Source organism: Mytilus californianus, unplaced genomic scaffold (genome assembly GCF_021869535.1).
Source record: "Mytilus californianus isolate M0D057914Y unplaced genomic scaffold, xbMytCali1.0.p SCAF_14, whole genome shotgun sequence".
NCBI classification, from domain to species: domain Eukaryota; kingdom Metazoa; phylum Mollusca; class Bivalvia; order Mytilida; family Mytilidae; genus Mytilus; species Mytilus californianus.
In genome coordinates, this window is record NW_026262626.1 from 31,965,576 (window position 1) to 31,986,712 (window position 21,137).

The following is a 21,137-nucleotide window of genomic DNA, read 5'->3' on the forward strand; positions in this document are numbered from 1 at the left end:
GAGTCAACAAACAAATCAGTCATGTTGACATATTTAAAGATCTTGTATTGATGATCATTTTGCTATTTAAAGTTTCTATCTATCTAATATAGTTTTTAAAATATGAGGCAAAAACACAAAAATTTGGTAAAAATTGTCATTATAGGGCAATAACTCTTAATAAGGAGTCGACTGAAGATGTCAGCCTTGTTGACTTATTTGTAGATCTTGTCTTGCTTTCCATTTTTTGCTATTTCAGTCAGGGGTACTACTTGTACAAGTAATTTTTATTTACTTGAAGAAGTAAATATTAATATACATATATAAGTAAATTTGTAGGATACTTATTGAGTGTATTTTATTTACTTGTATAGGTAAATTATTTTTTGGCTTAGTTATGTCCCTTAGACATTCAGATTTTTTGACTTATACAAGTAAAAAAGTCATCCTATCTTCTTTTCTTGAATACTTAAAACTTCTTTGCTCTAATAGAATTTTTAATTGTCTGTCCTTTGCAGATGTCTTTACTAATCATTTAAGTGTAATTTCATGGACAATGAAAATCTCATTTGTCTGTTATCTTCAGAACACTGCTCATTTACAAGCCCCGAAGGGGCAATTTTTGAAGGCCTTGTGCAAATACTTAAGACCTTTGCACAATCAGTTTCTTTGTGGAATTAATGAGATGAAACATTGAACTCTAATAAAAAATAAATGTGGATAGTGTTCACATGTGGACACAGATGATGCCCCCACTTGCATATCATATAGTTATAAAGGGACATAACTGAAGAACGGTAAAAGTGACGCTACCCAAATTTAAACTTGATCTGAGTTTTGTGGTAATAAGCACTGTGTGTAAGTCTCATAACATTTGGTTGAGGCTAACTTAAGTAGAGAACAGAAACTAAAAATTCAGCAATTTTTCTATTTGTAAACACGCATAACTCTAGAACGGTTGTGTATAAGTTTTAAAACATTTGGTTGAGACAAACTAAAGTTAGAGAACGGAAACGAAAAATTCAGCAATTTTTATGTTTATAAAGGGACATAACTCAAGAATGGTAAAAGTGTTGCCACCAAATTTCGTACTTAATCTGTATTATGTAGTAATAAGCATTGTGTATAAGTTTCATAACATTTGGTTGAGGCAAACTAAAGTTAGAAAACGGAAACAAAAAATTTGTACTTGATATCTTAGTTTTGTGGTAATGAATATTGTGTATAGGTTTCATGATGTTTGGTTGGGGCAAACTTAAGTTACAGAATGGAAACTAAAAAATTAGCAATCTTTCGATTTATAAAGGGGCATAACTCAATAATGGTTAAAGTGACACTACCCAAATTCAACTTGATCTGTGTTTTATCAGTGGAAGTCAAAATTAAACATTGCATTGTATAAAGCATTGATTGTAACTCAAATTTTAAAAATACATGATATTTAGAAGAAAATAAAAATTTAGCAATTTTTCCATTTCTAAAGGGGCATAACTCTAGAACGGTTGAAGTGACGCCACCAAAATTCAAACTTGATCTGTGTTTTGTGATAATAAGCATTGTGTATAAGTTTCATTACATTTGGTTGAGGCAAACTAAAGTTAGAGAACAGAAACGATAAATTCAGCAATTTTCCATTTGTAAAGGGGCATTACTCTAGAACGTTAAAAGTGACACCACCAAAATTCAAACTTGATCTGTGTTTTGTGGTAATAAGCATTGTGTATAAGTTTCATAACATTTGGTTGAGGCAAACTAAAGTTAGAGAACGGAAACGATAAATTCAGCAATTTTCCATTTGTAAAGGGGCATAACTCTAGAACAGTAAAAGTGACGCCACTAAAATTCAATCTTAATCTGTGTTTTGTGGTAATAAGCATCGTGTATAAGTTTCATAACATTTGGTTGAGACAAACTAAAGCTAGAGAACGGAAACCAATTTTGGGACGTACGTAGGTATGTACAGACGGACAAGGGTAAAACTTAATGCCCCCTCCGCTACGGCGGGGGCATAATTATGAGCTAACCTGAGAAAAATTGTTAAAGGCATGTTTTTACATCGCAAAACTTGAGAATTTTTGTGGGATCGTAAAAAAAAAATTTACTTGTACAAGTAAATTTTTGAGAAAATTAAGGGGAGATTATTCAAACATTATAATTAACTTATATAAGTATATTTTATTTACTTTTTCAAGTAAATAAATATTACTTGTACAAGTAGTACCCCTGACTGTATTTTAAGTCTGTCTATCTTTTATAATTGTTAATATAAAGTCTGTCTATCTTTTATAATTGTTAAGATAAAGTCTGTTTATCTTTTATAATTTTCAAGATAAAGTCTGTCCTGTCTATCTTTTATAATTTTCAAGATAAAGTTTGTCTATCTTCTATAATTTTCAAGATAATAGACAACAAGAATGTGTCCATAGTACACCGATGCCCCACTCACACTATCATTTTCAGTGAAAATGGGGTCAAAACTCTAATTTGGCATTAAAATTAGAAAGATCATATCATAGGGAACATGTGTACTAAGTTTCAAGTTGATTGGACTTCAACTTCATCAAAAACTACCTTGACCAAAAACTTTAACCTAAAGCGGGACAGACGGACGGACGAACCGGAACGGACGGACAAACAGTCGCACAGACCAGAATACATAATGCCCCTACTACTAAATGAAATGCATGATAAAATTATATCTAAGTTAAAAGGATAATAGAATTACATTATAATGAACTTAAGATTTTTTAAAATTTTTTGCAAAATAGGATAATGATATGAGATAAATTGTGGCATGAAATTGGGCAAGAATTGGTAATTTTGGTGTATGAGATTGTAATTCTAAAGCGGTTGGGATGTTATTCTAATTAGATTTGTGAATTTGTGGTTAGAATTGTGATATCAAAAGGTGGCATTAATGGTGTGTGTTTTAGAGTGGATTATCATTAAATTGTGGTTTGAGTTATTTCCCTTTGAACAGAAATGTCAATAGGGAGAAATTGTTTTTTAAGTATATGTGGGAAATTTGGACCCACTTGAAAACCTGGCCCAAAATAAAAATTCTAAATACACAGTAAGATTAAACAAATCAAAGAACCCAAATATTTCAAGATTATTTAAACCCCATTGAAATTGGTCAAAAATAAGCAATTTAAACAAAGTTTCAAAAATTGCTTGTTTTTTATCCCTTTTTGGCCCCTTATTCCCCCAAGTGGATTAGCCATCACCCCCAAGTTCAATCCAAGCTTCCTTTTGTGGTATGGAATCTTGTGGTACAATTTCATACAAATCCATACACTTATACTCAAGTTATTGTCTGGAAACCAAATGTCTTTTGACGACGACAACATTGCCATACCATTATATGTCCGCAAATTTTTGCTATCGTATAAAAACAAATATGACAGACAGCAGCCAATGACAACCACTAAATATGGGCTCCTTACTTAGGGTTAAACATGTTTGTGAGAGCTCAACCTTACCACTAACTGGGGACAGTGGTGTAACAGTAAGACAACATAGAACAAACTGTAACTGTAAAAATCAGTTGGAAATTGCTGGAAACACAAAAATAAAATACACAAAGTAAGCTTTTTACAATTTTTTTTCTATATTCTTGACACCTGGCATCAATTTGGATTACCTCATTATACATGTGTATATCTATTAATCAGTTCTTGTTGAAATCTTAGCACAAAAAGATACATGTACTCTCAAAATTTATGATTTTTCACAGAAAGCACTTTTCCTCCTATATTTAACAATGAGAATTAATTTGGAAAAGCATATCGTACCTATATATCAAATTTTGTTGAAATCCTAACAAAAAAAAAGATGCAGTTCAAAATTGGTGATTTTCTAACAAATAGTAAGTTTTTATTATAATTTTTTTTAAGATGTTTTACATCTGTTATCAATTAAGAATAGCTAATCCACATATATATCATTTTTTGTTAAAATCCTATAGCAAGCACCAGATGTTTCTCCAAATTGAAATTTTCTTTAAAAAAATTAAGTACATGTAAGTTTTTACCACGTTCTTTTTATTTTGATACCTGCAATAGATTTGGAATACATTTGTATACATTATAATACCTTTGTGAATCTTCATGGCAATCATAGCGCAGACAGATTATTCTTTAAAATTTGTAAATGTTTACCAAATTATATTTTATGGCCAACTTTCTCAAAATTATAACAAAAAACAATCTTTTATATAATGGAAATCAATTTCTGATATTTTCTTGCTATTTTCTATGTCCAAGGGCCACAACTACCTAAAAATTCATTAACCAGAACAAACTGTTACTTCTTATGCTATAACCAGAACAAACTGTTACTTCTTATGCTATGACTTCACATGTACAACTTCCCCCAATAAACTGCTGACAGAGATGTTTCTTGCCTCTTTGTAATTTTGTTAGAATAATGGCATACAAATGTTAAATAAAATAGCCAAAACTTCAACATGTAAGATATTATGCAAAATATTCAAAGTCAATGAACCAATGTTACCATGACTGAAAGTACCAAATATGTAATTTCTGTTGAAATAAGATATATGCCAATGCTTTTAAATGCAACTGCATAGGAAACCCCATTGACTCATGGTTCCCCATTTAAACATTTAATTTAATGGTACCAATTTTATTGCACCAGATAGACATTTCAACAATTAGTGTCTCTTTTAAGTGATTCTCAATGCCAAACTATTTTTATTCTGTCATAATTGGTGTATTTGTGATATCATTAAAGTAATGTAAATAAATCAGTTTTTTTTGCATATTTTGGTAAAATTTATGACAGTTTTCTGAAAAATTAAGAATAGTTCACCCTACACCCACAATTTGTTTTGCCAAAATATTCTTCATATACATGTACCATAATTATTCTTTATTTTTCAACCAAAATTTCAATAGGCAAGGGGTGGTGCCACATATTAAATCATGAAAAAGGTAGATATAGGTGACAAATTTCTAAAAACTAGAGGCTCTCAAGAGCCTGTGTCGCTCACCTGATTCTACTTTGGTTTTGGAAATCATGTAAAAATAGATTAAAATCATAACAGATACCCTAATAATGAGTGAGGCCAAATTTGGTTTAATATTGGTCCTGTAATTTAATAAAAAATCCTGGTGGCCATCTTGAACAGTAAATCGGCAACAAAGTAACAACACTTAATCAGCACCTCATAAGAAACATTTATGCCATGTTTTGGTTTCATTCCATTCAGTGCACCTCTAGAAGAAGCATTTGTATGTATTTCCCATAGGGTCTTATGTTAAAGCAATTCCCCCCATTGGCGGCCATCATGGATGAAGGATCAGCTTCAAAGTAACAAAACTTAGTCAGCATCTCATAAGGAACATTCATGCCATGTTTGGTTTCAATCCATTCAGTATGTGGTTCTCTAAAAGAAGACATTTGTATGTATTGTCCATAGGGTCCTTTGTTAAACATTGTCCCCATCTGGCAGCCATCATGGATGAAGGATCAGCTTCAAAGTAACAACACTTGGTCAGCACCTCAAAAGGAACATGCATGCCATGTTTGGTTTCATTCCATTCAATGGTTCTCTAAAAGAAAACATTTGTACGTATTTCTCATAGGGTCCTATGTTAAACTGAGTCCTCCGCTGGCGGCCATCTTAGATTATGGATCGGCTTCATAGTAACAACACTTGGTCAGCACCTCATAAGGAACATTCATGCCATGTTTGGTTTAATTGCATTCAGTGGTTCTCTAAAAGAAGACATTTGTATGTATTTCCCATAGGCTCCTATGTTAAACTAAGTCCCCCGCTGGCGGCCATCTTGGATGATGGATCCGCTTCAAAGTAACAACACTTGGTCAGCACCTCATAAGGAACATTCTTGCCATGTTTGGTTTCATTCCATTTAGTGGTTCTCTAAAAGAAGACGTTTATATGTATTTCCCATAGGGTCCCATGTTAAACTAAGTCCCCTGCTGGCGGCCATCTTGGATTATGGATCGGCTTCAAAGTAACAACACTCGGTCAGCACCTCATAACAAACATTCATACCATGTTTGGTTTCATTCCATTCAGTGGTTCTCTAAAAGAAGACATTTGTTTGTATTTCCCATAGGGTCCAATGTTAAACTAAGTCCCCTGCTGGCGGCCATCTTGAATTATGGATCGGCTTCATAGTAACAACACTTGGTCAGCACCTCATAAGGAACATTCATGCCATGTTTGGTTTCATTCCATTCAGTGGTTCTCTAAAAGAAGACATTTGTATGTATTTCCCATAGGGTCCCATGTTAAACTAAGTCCCCCGCTGGTGGCCATCTTGGATTATGGATCGGCTTCATTGTAACAACACTTGGTCAGCACCTCATAAGGAACATTCATACCATGTTTGGTTTCATTCCATTCAGTGGTTCTCTAAAAGGAGACATTTGTATGTATTTCCCATAGGGTCCTATGTTACACTAAGTCCCCCGCTGGCGGCCATCTTGGATGATGGATCCACTACAAAGTAACAACACTTGGTCAGCACCTCATAAGGAATATTCATGCCATGTTTTGTTTCATTCCATTCAGTGGTTCACTAGAAGAAGTTCAAAATGTAAAAAGTTAACGCCGACGACGGACGCCAAGTGATGAGAAAAGCTCACTTGGCCCTTCGGGCCAGGTGAGCTAAAAATGGACTAAAATGAATTCTTCCTATTTCAGGCTATATATTTATAAATGTGAAGCAGATATTCAATTTTTCTTATTACATTTTCAAAATTAATACATTTTGCAATACCTACACAGAAGATTCACTCAAACAGTTTAAGTTTAAAAAATTAACCTGCTTTGGGCCGTTTACAATATACATGTATTTGGGGCTACTCCTTTGAAAATGAGGTAAATGACAATTGACATATGACGGACTAAAACTTTTGAAAATTTGTAACATAAGGTATCTGCATACAAGGTATGAAGCATCCAGGTCTTCTTCCCTAGATGTCTCGCATACTGTGACTTTTGTCACAGACAAGATAAAATACCTTGAGTCAAACACAGCTGACCTGAATTATCATTATGTTGTCTTATTTAAGAATTAACTGTTGACACAGATATATGCCTCCCCTGGATGTAATTTTGATAGTAAAATGCAAATGTTGATATTAAATGAGAAGTTCCAATGCTTATACAACTGGCTTACTGCATACCAAATATCAATGACTTATCATAAGTGGTTCCCCTTTAATAGAAGTTACAATGACCAAATCATTAACTTTTAACATGTCAACTATGCAAAAGTTTCAAAGTCAATAGATCATGACTGAGGAGGCCAAATAATCTCCTTGGAAATGAGAAGTGCCAATGCTTATACAACTCCATACCAAATATCAATGATTAATATATCATAAGAGGTTCTGGTACCACCAACTTCCTCATCAGTTAGTTTGTATTTGGTTAAACTGGTAGGAATTGATCTAATGGTTGTCCCTTTTCAAAATCAGGTTATGTTAAACGACCCAAAGCTTCAATCAAGATTGTGACTTTTACTATAAAAAAGTTCTGAAACCTTCTTTAACAATTCTCTCTTCTTCATTCCAAGGGGCTTAACTCTTTTAAAAATTGTTGATTGGCACTGATTTTCAAACTTGTCCGTAGCATTGCTGATATAAACCTTTGATATAAGTTTGATAAAAATCTGGTAAAAAGTGTTAACTTGAGAGTGCTTAAAATGCAATTTTCTAAATAGTCAATATTTACAAGGGGCATAACACTTTAAATAAATTTGATTGGCACTGATTTTCAAACTTGTCCAAGACATTGCTGATATCAACCATTAATATCAATTTTATAAAATCTTTCAAGAATTGTTCAAATGAGAACGCTTAAAATGTAATTTTCCTTGAACTGTGGATTCACTTTTATTTCGTGTGTACAGGTGAACCCCCGAAAATTAAATGCTTGAGGAATTAAGAATTTTTTAAATGCTTATACATGTATGCAGACCTTTGCAAAACCATGAATTAAAAAATCCATGAAAATGTAAGTTTTCCTCGATCCATAAAAATTGGTACCCAAAAAAATAAATGAATCCACATTTAATTAATATTTCCAAGGGACATAACTCTTTAAAAATAGTTGATAAGACACTGAGATATGGCTGATAAAAACCTTTCATATAAGTTTGATAACAATATGGTAAGAATTGTACATGTGATAGCGCTTCCTAATGACTTTTATTATAAAAAAAAATATTCTGAAACCTTTAACAATGGGCCATTTCAGAATCTAAAGCACCACGAGTCATTTTATTATTTGTACCCCAAAATGAAAATAATGTCACATCATTGGTTGAATTTCCATTGTTTAGAATGTTTTTAACCAATCACAACATTTTGGTGTAAAATCACCAGAATTCATTAGATTCTGAAACGTTGATTCTCCTAGAACATATGGAATAGAAGAACAGAGTGCTGATGTCTCCTGTGTTGCACATATAACTAAAAGAATTTGTTTCTCTTTAAAATCTTTTATAAATATCTTCATGAAATGTAGGCATGAAAGCTCTTACAATACATTTTCCATATAATTAATAATTCCAAGGGACATGACTCTTTTCAAAACAGTTGATCAGGACTGATTTTCAAAATTGTCCGAATATTGCTGATATAATGTATAAACCCTTGATATTTGATATAAGTTTGTTAAAAATCTTGGAGAAAGTGTAAACTTGAGAACTCTTAGAATATTTATAATATTTACAAGGGCATAACTCTTTTAGAGTAGTTGATCAGAACTGATTTTCTAACTTGTCAGAGACATATTGCTGATATAAACCTTTGATATATGTTTGATAAAAACTGGCAGGAATTGTTCATGTAAGAACCCAAACAATGCAATTTTCCATTAACTATGGATTCAATATTATTCTTTGGGTACCAATTTTTGTTAATTTCGTGCGTACAGGTGAACCACAATTTTTAAACAAATTACGAATATTGCTTATATGCAGAATTTTGCAAAACCATGAAATCAAATATCCTCAATCAACAATAATTGGTGCCCACGAAAATAAATGAATTTACAGTAATTAATATTTCCAAGGGCATAACTCTTTTAAAAATAGGTGATCTGCACTAATTTTCAAACTTGTCAGAGACATTGCTGATAAAAACCTTTCATATAAGTTTGATAAATACCTGGCAAAAATTGTACATGTGAGAGAGCTGACTAGACAGGAAAGAGAAACATATGCATGTTATGTTATACCTAAATTACATTTGTAACCCAAAAATGATCGGAAACAGTGTTCTCCATTTTTCACTAAAGTAAGGTGGGTGTTTTGAAAAATCACTTGCAACTGGGTGTAGTTTTTTTTTTTACATTTCCAACCCTTTTTTTTTACTGTGGGCATGGTGGGTGTTTTTACAAAAAGAATGGTTTGTATTGTATTCACATTAATTTAATTGAATTGAATAGCAGATGGCTTTTGCAGGACTCCCTCCTCCTGCTAAGTCTGCGAATGCATGGATTATCGATCCAAGTTTCTGTCCTGTTCCTTGCTTTAGTACTGCATTTTTGGCACACAGAACAGTAATATCCTACTTCTGTGACGATTAGCCATTTAAAGTCCTGTTCATATTTCTCAGCTTGGGAACAACCCCTAAAATGAGAGGTAACCCCTCAATGTAATGACTATCCCTTTTATCAAGGGTACTTGTCAAGAGATACACATGAGCACATATGAAGTTCGTTTGCAGAACCTTTTCCCAAAGAAATATACATCTATTTGGTATTATATGGTCAAAACATGTCCAAGAATTTTGTAATAATCCTGGACTTATATCTTCTTTATCATTAAAAATAATGGGTCCCTCTTTTAGAAAAGTTGTTCCAAATATTATTTAACTGTACAATATCTCATGTTTGTTGCTTATACTATCATAATAGTTAATTATAAATGCCCCCTGTAAGTATTTGAAGGGTACAAATGTGAGTGCTACACTATCTAGAAGCATTCATGTTATTGCAAATCACTTTGTAAAACAAGATTTTGTGTAAAAGCTTAAAAACTTAATTCATGCCAGTAAACAATTATTGGGCTTGAATCTCGGTTTCTACATATAATTTTATAGTTGAATGGTTGAATGTCAATCAGTATCTGACACTGGCAGTGGATGCAGCCATGGATGTGGACACCTCTAAACTTTTTACTTCAAAACCCCAAACTAGAATTGCTAGCCAACTGCTTAATTTGCAGCTAGAATTTAATAACAATATCTCAAGCCTACCATACATTTTCCCTTCATCAGACAAAATAATTTTTCTACGTCCGCATGGTGGATATATAGCTAATGCCTCTTGAAAGCTCTGTTCAATGTCTGGACTCCAAACACCTTCAGCATCATTTGAAAGGTCATCTACATCGCCATCCCCACTACCAGGACTACTTTCAGCTTTAGTCATAGTTTCAGGGGGGCCAGGTGGTAAATTTTGATCCACATTTGGCCAACTGGAAGACATAATTTGTTTTGTACCTACAATAAGAACATACATTTTTGTACATAAAAACACAGAATGTAAAAAAAAATTACAAAAGTAGGACAAACAAAAACAAATGTAGGATAAGGAATAATTTGGACCTGGATTTTTATTCAAGACTTTGAAAAATTTTGGAGTCTTATACATCCTTGTCTTTCAATTTTTTTGCTTTAAGCATGTTACATATAAGTGTTCCTTAAGAAAATTTTGGTGCCAACTTATGTATACACCACGTCTCCTTTCATTCATTTCTTTACAGAATTTTTGCAAATTGTACACTTGAAATACATGTAGCATCATATGGGTGTATAAAGACATTTTCATAATATCAATATGGGTCATTTTCCCCGTCTGTACTCTACATGTTCTTTTTTACATTGTAAATCCCCTTTGCTTGAGGGCTCACTGGCATTATTCTATATATGCCACATATAGCTCATCGTATGGCCTTCAGTAATGATTAAACCCAATCTTTATGTTTTAGGAATGGGAGGGGAACAAAGGTTTGGTTGTTTGGATATTAATATGTACTACATCAAATTGACTCATACAATGCTATAAAAGATCCTTCCATTCTAGAAAGTCCTGGTAGCCAAATAAGACTCTTCAGATAAAAACTATTTGTACTATACTATGGACTCATCAGAATCAGCTGGGACTAACAGTTTTAAAAAATGATGAGTACCAGGAGTCTGACAAGGACTCACCCTAAATATTTTGTAGTGAGAACCCTGGTTATTTTAATTACAGCTAGAGTGGGTGGCGCATATTCGCCTTGGACACATTTTCGCCGTTTTGCTATTTCTTCTGTAAAATGTTTGTGCCTTTACCCAATACTTGCCTAAAAAGATGGTAAAGGCTGTTTGTAATGTTTGAACTGTTGATATTCCTCTTTACCCCATTTCCAAGGTTATTCGCACATACATGTATAAAGAAATATGCAGGTGTTTTTAAACGATTTTGGCAATTATGTAAGATTTATATGGCAATCATGCACAGTCTTAACGTAAATATTTGTGAGAAAAATCGTATAGGAATGATCTCTCAAGCTAATTCATGTTATTGCAAACATTCGTTTTTATAATATACCAGGATAATGAGGATGGTCATATCATACATTGCTGTGAAAATGTGTCCCCCATGGTACACGAACAACTTTATTGCCTATTGAGTTGCGTTTGTTTTTAGAACATTTAACCAATGTTTTGAAGATGATTCCTTTATCAAACATTTTTTTCATATAGTTAGATATCTGAAACCTACATAAAAAGTTCCAAATATTCGAATGTAGGTCGGATGTAAGTGGGAATGTACAAATTATGCGGCGAATATGGGTCACTCACTCTACTGGCTTACTGCTAGTCCCAGAGGATTTCTTCAGCTCAGCAGCCAGCTTCAGCACTGACATGATTTATAACATATTTTCTTAAATTACTTGCAACTATAAATTTAAAAGTTATAATGAATCTACCTGTAAGGTTTCAGTTCCCTCAGGCAAAGTTGACCTAAGGTGACTATGGCTATTCTTTTAGGGTCTCTTTTAGGTCATAAAACCCATGTGTTCAAATATCCTTGGCTTTCAGATTTATTTTCAATTGATAATAAATTGAAATGATTTTTAAGCGAATAGGCAATGGGTCACGCATTTGTATTTCTAGACCCTGAGGAATGCTAAATAAATTCATTTGATGATAATTTTTTTTTAATCTACAATTCCACCTAACAGAAGTTCCCCTGGAAACTTTGATATAAACAATGCCATAATATCTGTTCCTGTTGGAACAAATATTCTATAGCTTTTATTCCGTTACTGTTATCTATGTTCCAGTGGAAATAATATTCCAGAATATTTCTCCTGTTACTGTTAGGAACTTAAAATATATTTCATGACAGGCTATTTTGTTATTGTTTGTCATTTTGCTGTATAAACCATATCCGAATGAAATATTCTCACTACAGTAAATATACAAAAAAATGCAAGTTCAACTGAAGCTTATGAAATCTGTAGAATATAATTTACATATTTAAATAAACTTTTGTAACGATCCAAAATCTTGTAGACACTGGATGTCCTGAAAAGTCTGGTACTCGTATCATATATTTCGGCCATTATGGATTACGTTCACTTCACCTTTGAATCATTGAAATAAAAAAAAGTACTGAATGCACTTTTTTATGAGGTCAAATATCCTGCATTGGAGAAAAGATAAACTTTTTTCTGCTTCAAAAGTTCGGGATACAAAAGTTGTCGCCCGGAAGTTATGCCATGAAGAATGACAAATATTTCAGAGATTCGAAGCCCGCACAGACACTTCGGCCATGCTGCTCTGGTTTGAAGTTTCTAACATATTTCAAGCAAGTTTTCACATTTACTCAGTACATTCGTATGTAATTGTAACATAAATGCATAAAAGTTTCAAGTGTTAACTTAAAATTCAAATAAAACAAATATTTAACTCACTTGTTGGTATGCGTGGAATGGCACAAAGAATCTGGACAACGTACTGACTTACTGCGCATGAACACAGCGCATGGGGCGGACCAGTCTTTCATGTTGGGAGAATGTGACACTGCTTCAAAACAAACAGACTAAATGAAGATGAAGTATAATATATTCATTCTAGGTTATTGAAGTCACAATTAGATACCATTCCAAGTGGCACTGGCGTACCCTTTCTTCAGAAACCTTTCCACTAATCAAATTTAAATTTGCAGAAAGGTTTTTTAAGGGTTCCCGTTTCCACATGTTACCTCTTAGAACCCCTTTAATTTGTTTGTGTTCGCGCCTGCATTACGTTTTCATTAAACCATGCCGCGTGATATTTATACAAAATTCACCATCTTTTACCTTGTTAAGCTTTTCGCAATATTGTCTTTGTCTGGAACTAATACATGAATTATCTTTCGTCTCAGTCTTCAGATGCGGATCCAGGATTTTGAAAAAGGGGGAAGGGGCCCTTAAAATTAGGCAATGTTTGGAGTTGGACATGTAAATGTAAATGCTCTTTTGTTCCGACGTTGGAAAGTTCCGGGCGGAAAGAACTAACTAGCCGAAAAGTTCCGGAGGAACTTATTTATATTAACTAGTTACTTTGTTCTTCCTCTGGTTTAAAAGCTACGGTTCCACCGGAACAAAGTGACTAGTTGAAAAGTTCCAACGGAACATATCAACTAGTTAAAAAGTTCCTTTTTGCCAAATTAGTCAAAACCGGAACTTACAAACTAGCCCAAAAGTTCCAACGGAACTTATCAACCAGGCAGAAAGTTCCATTTGGAGAATTGATGCAAAGTAAAAGCGCAACATGTTATATTTGAACCTTTCAAAGGGAAACTAATAATTAAGATACTGATTACAAAAGTCAGAAGGAACTTATCAACTAGCCACAAAGTTCCTCTTTGGCAAATAAGTCAAAACCGGAACTAACAAACTAGCCCAAAAGTTCCAAAGTTCCATTTGGAGAATTGATGCAAAGAACAACATGAGGAGGGGGTATTCTTCCCTCTTTTGAGGGTACTATGAATACTAAATTTGCATGATAATGCAACTTATTCCGTTTTATGTGAGCTATGAAATACAACAACAAATGGAAGTTTTTAACGACCTTGACTGGCTATACAGCCCTTGCACGGTCGGCCCTGGCTTGCGCCTTTTTGGGCATTAAATAATTTAATTTTTACCATATGGTAATTGATATAATTTAGAATGACAAAAAAAAATTATTAAAAAATAATATAGAGTAAAAATTTGAATAACTAAATGAATAAATAAATTGATGAATAAGTTAATAAATAAAGAAAAGAAAAGAATATAAAAATAAATAGAATAAACTAATATAAAAATGAAATTTTTATATGAAACATAAAATAAAATAAAAATAAATAAAAAATATATACGTAAAAATAAATAATTAATAAACACGGAGCCACCAGAAGTAGGAACAGGAGGAAAGCTAGGCCAAGCAAACAGCAGTGAACGACAGCAACGTTGTCCTGGAACACCAGCAGCCAAGTAAAGAGCGGAAAATTTTGATATGCCAAATTGTGTGTGTGAATTTATTTGCCAAATATTTTTTATAAACCGAAAGATGCCTAAATTTGTGTATGCGAGTTTTGCAAAAATAGTTAGTAAGGTGTTTTGTATGTACTATAAAAAAAAAGGAGAATTAAGTACAATAAAAATAAAATAAATAAAGAACCAAAGGGTGTATGTATAATTTTGACTGCTTTGTGCTAGTGCTACTTATATTGAGACTTTATAGTGCTAGTACACTGGAACGCTGCCCGCAGGAAGACAGCGCCCCACGCTAATTAAAACTGGGTTAGCGCAAACCAGATCTTGCGAAGTACCATTTTTTAAGTCTTAGATTTGACTTGCGGCTTAATGAAATGGAAAATTTATATAAGGACCAAAAGTAGACACAAAAATAATTTGGATGCCGCGAATTTGTAAAAAAAAAGCCAAAGGTTATCGTGAGTTACTGTTTAGTTAGCATAATTTCAATAGTTTAATTTACTTAGCACTACATATATTTTGACTAATTTTAAATATGTTTAATTATTTCAAACATTTTTTTAGGTTAAAAATTTATTTCGATTTTAATTCGTCTTGAAGAGCTTGCTGTACTGCCGGTTACGGCCTGACTCCATTTCTGAGTCACTGACCCGGATAACTCTTACAGTGCAGTTGGTCTTGTTACCGATGTGTTGTTAAGCCGTCTTGAAGAGCCTGCTGTACTGCCGGTTACGGCCTGACTTCATTTCTGAGTCACTGACCAGGATAACTCTTGCAGTGCAGTTGGTCTTCTTACCGATGTGTTGTTAAGCCGTCTTGAAGAGCCTGCTGTACTGCCGGTTACGGCCTGACTCCATTTCTGAGTCACTGACCCGGATAACTCTTGCAGCGTATTTTATTTATTTTATTTCTATTACTTGTATTTTTTTTAATACTTATATAAATTTATGGTAATCAATTTCTGTTAAATATTGAACCAAGCACGACCAGACATATTGTTGTTTATCTTTAGGAGGATCTAGCAATATTTTGGTATTTACATTTTGTATTTGAACCTTATCCAAGTTTGATTGTAAATTTTGTCTGGCTTGTGAGTGATTAATACAGTTAACTAGTACGTGTTCTATATCCTCTTTAATGCCTCATGTATTGCATATTGGAGATACATTGCGGATGTGCTATATGAAATACAACTTAAATTTTGCATATTTGTCCCCAAAGAAACCCCTTTCAGTGCGTTGGGTATTCTTGTAAATTAATGATTTGCTCTTATATATACTGATACTCATTCTTCCCCCTCTTTCTACAAAAAGGACGAAATATGGTATATTCGGAACGATGTAACTAGTTGTTCTGTTCCGCCAGAACTATTCAACTAGCTACATTGTTCCGGGACTTTTTAACTAGCTACTTTTTTCCAGAACTTTTCGACTGCACTCGGAATAAAACAACTAGTTGGACAGTTCCATCGGAACGAAATAACTAGTTGAAAAGTTCCGCCGGAACAAAGTAACTGACGGAACATAGTGGCTGTTACATAAAAAGCAATGCATTAACCATACATGTAGCTCAATAAGGGAACACCAGAGTTACATTAACAATAAGACGAAACAATATAGAAATAGTAGGCTGTGGTATGATTGCCATCGAGACGGTAACTCTTCACCGAAGACCAAATGACGTGGAACCCGGCAACTACAGGTCACCGTGACCATACGGCCTTCAACAATGAGCAAACCCATACAGCACAGAGGTAGATTTGGATTGAACAAGGGGCCTGGCTCCTCTTATGGAGCTACATATATGATAAATGCATATACTTTTTTTTAAGCCGATGATCAGTACAAACGTTGGCTAACTCGGGGGCCCCCTTTTTCAAAATCCTGAATCCGCACCTGCTGCATAGCGACATCCGACACTTGTGTAGGAACATTACACTTGTGTAGGAAGGGAACTTAGATAAAAATTCATAGAGCTGCACACAAAGTGTATATATTGGAGGGAAAAGGAGGTACATCGTAAAAGTACTGATATAAAATTGTATAAATTAAGGTATCGAAAGAGGTAAGATTTAGGTTTTGGCAGATATTATGTGTAAACTCGTCATAGTTAGCAGGATACCAATTTTGTAAGCCAGACGCGCGTTTCGTCTATAAAAAAAACCTAGTCAGTGACACTCTTATCAAAAAAGTAAAAAATGCCAAATAAATTACGAAGTTGAAGAGCCTTGAGGACTCAATTAAATTTCGAAAGGTTTTGCCCAAATACAGTTCAGGCAGAGACATATATACATGTATATATGTCTCTGGTTCAGGTAATCTATTCCTGGGGTAGAAAATCCTTATAGTATTTCAAAAAATTCAAAGTTTTGTAAACTGAGTTAATTTTTAATCATGACCTTTATGATTTTAAAAATCCTGCCTTCAGTGGCGTGGGAGAAGACTAAAAAGTGGTGGGGAGCAAACTACTGAGTCACAAGCAAAGAAAAAAAACCCTTTTCTATCTTCTAGTTTGTTAGTGTCCTCGTTCATTTTTGTTTACTTACAATAACTTTTGCAAAAAAGTGTTTGGGGCAAACATATAGTTTTGGTCCTTTGTCTCCCCTCTTGACTCACACAAACATATAGTTTTTGTCCTTGGCTCACACGTACCTGAACAAGATTGTGACAACAGCACCTCTGTTAACATTATTTTTTTGAAGTAGTAATTGTAGAAATGAGAGACATTGATGTCAATTTGAAACTTTCTAATTATCCTAACCGACTCTCCGTGTGCTGTATATGTACTTAATTAGGCTAGCGCCGTAGGTTTATATTCAAGTACTGTAAAAAGGACATGGAAAGTATATAACGTTAATTTTTGCTCAATGGTACCTGCGCAGCTACGTGATTGCGGTAGTGTTTATCTCACTATCCAAATATTTAGATATCAACACTAAAAATCACCAAAACCAATGAAATCTAGTAATGGTTGGGAATTAGAGATAGATGAACAACATATAAATGTATTAACCGTAAACATTTGTCTTTTTGTTTCAGGGATAAAAGTTCGATTGATAAGTGTAGACATATGTCAAGAAATGAACTTGGACAGTTCTATTAAATCCATTTTCTATTCTAGAATTATAAAGTTACACATTTTTTATCAAAGCCCTTTTTGCATCTTTGAAATGGTCTCATCAGAGACATACAATACATTGTATCATATGTTTCTCGTGTCGTGTAGTTTCAAGAAGAAGAAAAAATATATAGACCTTATAAGAAAAAAAACATTGTGTACAAACAGAGGCATACAATATTATATGTCTCTGGTACAAACTTGTTTTGTTCTTTTATAAACAAAATTGCTTATATTTATACGAAATAACGTTTCGAACAATAGAAATTGCATATGTCTATTGTTTATTTCTTTAAGCGGAATTCAAGCATCATTCCATTTAAGTTAGCGATGTCCTTCGAAGTAAAATGTGACAGAAACATGTAAAATTTGCAATGCCTCCAACAGCAACTTGTACTGGTGAATAATTTTTCGATCTTATGGAAATTTTTATAGTATATCAAACTGCCGTATTTGAATACACGGAATAAGACAAGGAACGGGCTGCCAATTAGGGTCAGGAAGCGAATAATTTCGAACGTAACAATAATATTATTTATGTCTACAGTTACCTTGTGTTATTGTTACGTTACATTTATTATATACTTAATAGTAAATTCATGTAAATTGTATGTGTAATACGACCAATGGCAATCGTGCTGTATCAGTCATCCGTGATAATATCGATATCAGTCACGGTTGCAAAGCCTTTATCACACCACTAATCTATATGACGTCACGTCATTGATATCAGTCACGGTTGCAAAAGCTTAATCAAACCCCTAATCTATATTACGTCATGTCACGTGAAAAAAGCATCTACTTGAGTTATATAATAAAGTGTATATGATATGGCTTTTTCAATATCACACACCGTATTAACCCTCAACCAATATAATCCCTCGAGCAGTGCTCTTTGGATTATATTGATGTCTCGGGTTGTTACGGATGTGATATTGAATAAGCCAAATAATATTCTCTCTATATATATATATTTATCATATACTTGTATAAAATATTACTAAAATTTTACAGTTCAATAACATTTAAAAATATTAAAAGGCTATGAAAGGATTACTAGGTTTATTTATCAGATTCCTAAGAATTTCCTCAGCGGGCTGATAAAGGAACCTTTATTGACTGCTTCCGGAATGTTATCACATGCCTTTCCGTTAATTTCCGTGACGTTTATCACATGCAACGTCGTGCATTTCCGGAAATTTGTTCGAAAACGACAACACAGTGCGGAAAACCGCAAGTGATTTAAGACTTTCCACAAAATAGTTGAGGAGCAAATTTCAAACTAAGAACATGTTAATTGTTGTGACAAGATAAATAAAATGCTTGTAATATCAATAAAAACAATTAAAGTTAAGACATTTGTATTTGGTTGTCTGTAAATTATTATCTAAAAATTCATGGAAAGACGAAATTTTAATTAATAGTTCTTGTCTGTATTTCTTCTGTTGAAGTATATGATAAAAAGATAATTACATGTCATTTATCATATCAGACCCTTTATCGGCCCTCGTTCATGATATCAGCCCTCGAGCCTGCGGCTCTTGGGCTGATATCATGACCTAGGGCCGATAAAGGGTCTGATATGAAAAATGCCATGTAATAATCTATACATATTAAATGTTAAACAACTTTAGTTTTGTTGTTGAATTCCCCGATATGCTTGGTTATTATTGTTAATATTATTATTATTAGAATAGTTATAACATTTCTACAAATAATGTTTGAATAGTTTTTAAGTATTTAATAATTGTTTTAATCAACGGTTCTTCAAGATGATACTATGGGTTAGTAGTGCCAAAGACAAAGAATAGAGTTTAGAAGAATAGTTCACTTGCAGGAACGTAACTACTGATGAGGCAGACAATTGCCTCGTCTGATTTTCTGGCCAAAAAAAAAAAAGCAAATGGAGAAAACTAGGCATGCAGGGGTAGAACACATCCTTGCATTTTCATATCAAGAATTAAGTAATGCATAGTTCGAATAGTAATTAATGTTGACGTGCAGCTTCTGTACTTTTATTTCAACTACGTATAGGTATCGAACTCTCTGTCTAATTACCATTGCTAGTAAACCGGTATTTGGTTCTGCAATTCTTTATTTCCCGCGAAAATGATAATGGACTGTTTTTTTCCACATTATCAGTGCGCAAAGTTACTCAAAATTTAAATAATTCGAATTCACAGCTCACGTAGGAGTATCAAAACACCCCACGATTTGTGTGCATTTCTCTTTCAAATAAAATGAAGATTTGAGGCATTTTCAAATGTTTTGCTTCAAACCTGACTGCTATTCGAAAACAAAACATGTATTTCGGATGGACGGAGGATTTGTTTGGTTTAACGCCAAGTTGGCTTTATTTCAGCTATATAATGGAGAGCAGGTGATGTGATCATTCCATTCGAATGCTAAATGGACAGGACAAAACCTTGGCAGACTGACAATTTGATGCATTGATAGTATCATACTATGAATTGCCATTGATACAAAAACTGATGTAGCAAGATATATTTCGAACCCTAATGTTACAATTTTCGGCCGGGCGGCTTTGCCCCCCCTGGTCCCCCCATTACCAGGGCCCCAATCGGCGGCCCCGAGACCCCTGCCTCGTCTGTTTCCGAGGCCAAGTTACGGACAGGACAGATAAAACCGGGACAGTTATTTTCGATACGTTTTCATCTGTAACTTTTAATCGAAATATTGTTAAAATTCAAACTGTATAATAAAGAACAGGATGTTTACTTACATTGTTCGTAAAGTTTTTAAAAATTAGAAATTTATAAGTAAAAAAAAAAAATCTGCCAGGACAGTTACATTTTAAGAAAAAAAAAAATGGCGGAACTTGATTGCCGAGAAAAATTTACTTATAATCGAAATAATTTCTCCAAAACAACCTGTCTGGCATAATGTTTTTATAAGATTATAAAGTTTAGGGAATAATCGTTTTAAAAATCTATAATATATTTTTTGCGTCTTTTGTAGGTGAAAAAAATCTGCCAGGACAGTAGCATATTACGTCAGAAATTTTGTTGAAATTCGCTAAAAATCAAAATATGAAGTTGAATATCTTCTATAATTTAACTGTCCTGGCAGATTTTTTTTAACTTATTAATTTCTAATTTCTAAAAACTTTACGAATAATGTAAGTAAAGATCCTGTTCTTTATTATACAGTTTAAATTTTAACAATATGTTGATTAAACAAAAGTTACAGAAAATAACTGTCCTAGTTTTATCTGACCTTCCCCTAGTTACAGCCCTGACTTGGCACGCTTGCCCTAATTACTATGGATGCGTTTTACTCATATAATAGTTATGGATTATTTCCCTTTTCATTACTCAATTATTTCAGGCTGTAAATTTATTTGCTTGCTTATATTTCATTTTTATTTGCTTTATTAGTAATGTATTTGTTCTGATTATTATTAGGTCTTTCCTCATTTCTGTGGATTTCTGTGGAAAGAACTATTGTATTTGTTCTGATTATTAGGTCTTTCCACTTTTCTGTGGAAAGACCTGT

General features: G+C 33.4%; 1 protein-coding gene and 1 long non-coding RNA gene across 3 annotated transcripts in view; both read right to left on the reverse strand.

Moving 5' to 3' along the window:
* Window positions 1-13,034, reverse strand: part of LOC127724697 (transcriptional enhancer factor TEF-1-like) — a 110,422-nt gene extending 97,388 nt beyond the window's left edge. For both annotated transcript variants that reach the window (XM_052231765.1, XM_052231763.1), the window contains exons 1-2: window positions 12,954-13,034; window positions 10,243-10,488 (exon numbers count right to left, since the gene is read on the reverse strand). In XM_052231765.1, coding sequence (XP_052087725.1) covers window positions 10,243-10,474 — 232 coding nt within the window. In that variant the 5' untranslated portion in view covers window positions 10,475-10,488; window positions 12,954-13,034. The remainder of the gene's footprint in view (window positions 1-10,242; window positions 10,489-12,953) is intronic.
* The window catches only part of LOC127724760 (uncharacterized), an 865,500-nt gene that overhangs the window by 215,681 nt on the left and 628,682 nt on the right, over window positions 1-21,137 (reverse strand). The window lies entirely within an intron of this gene.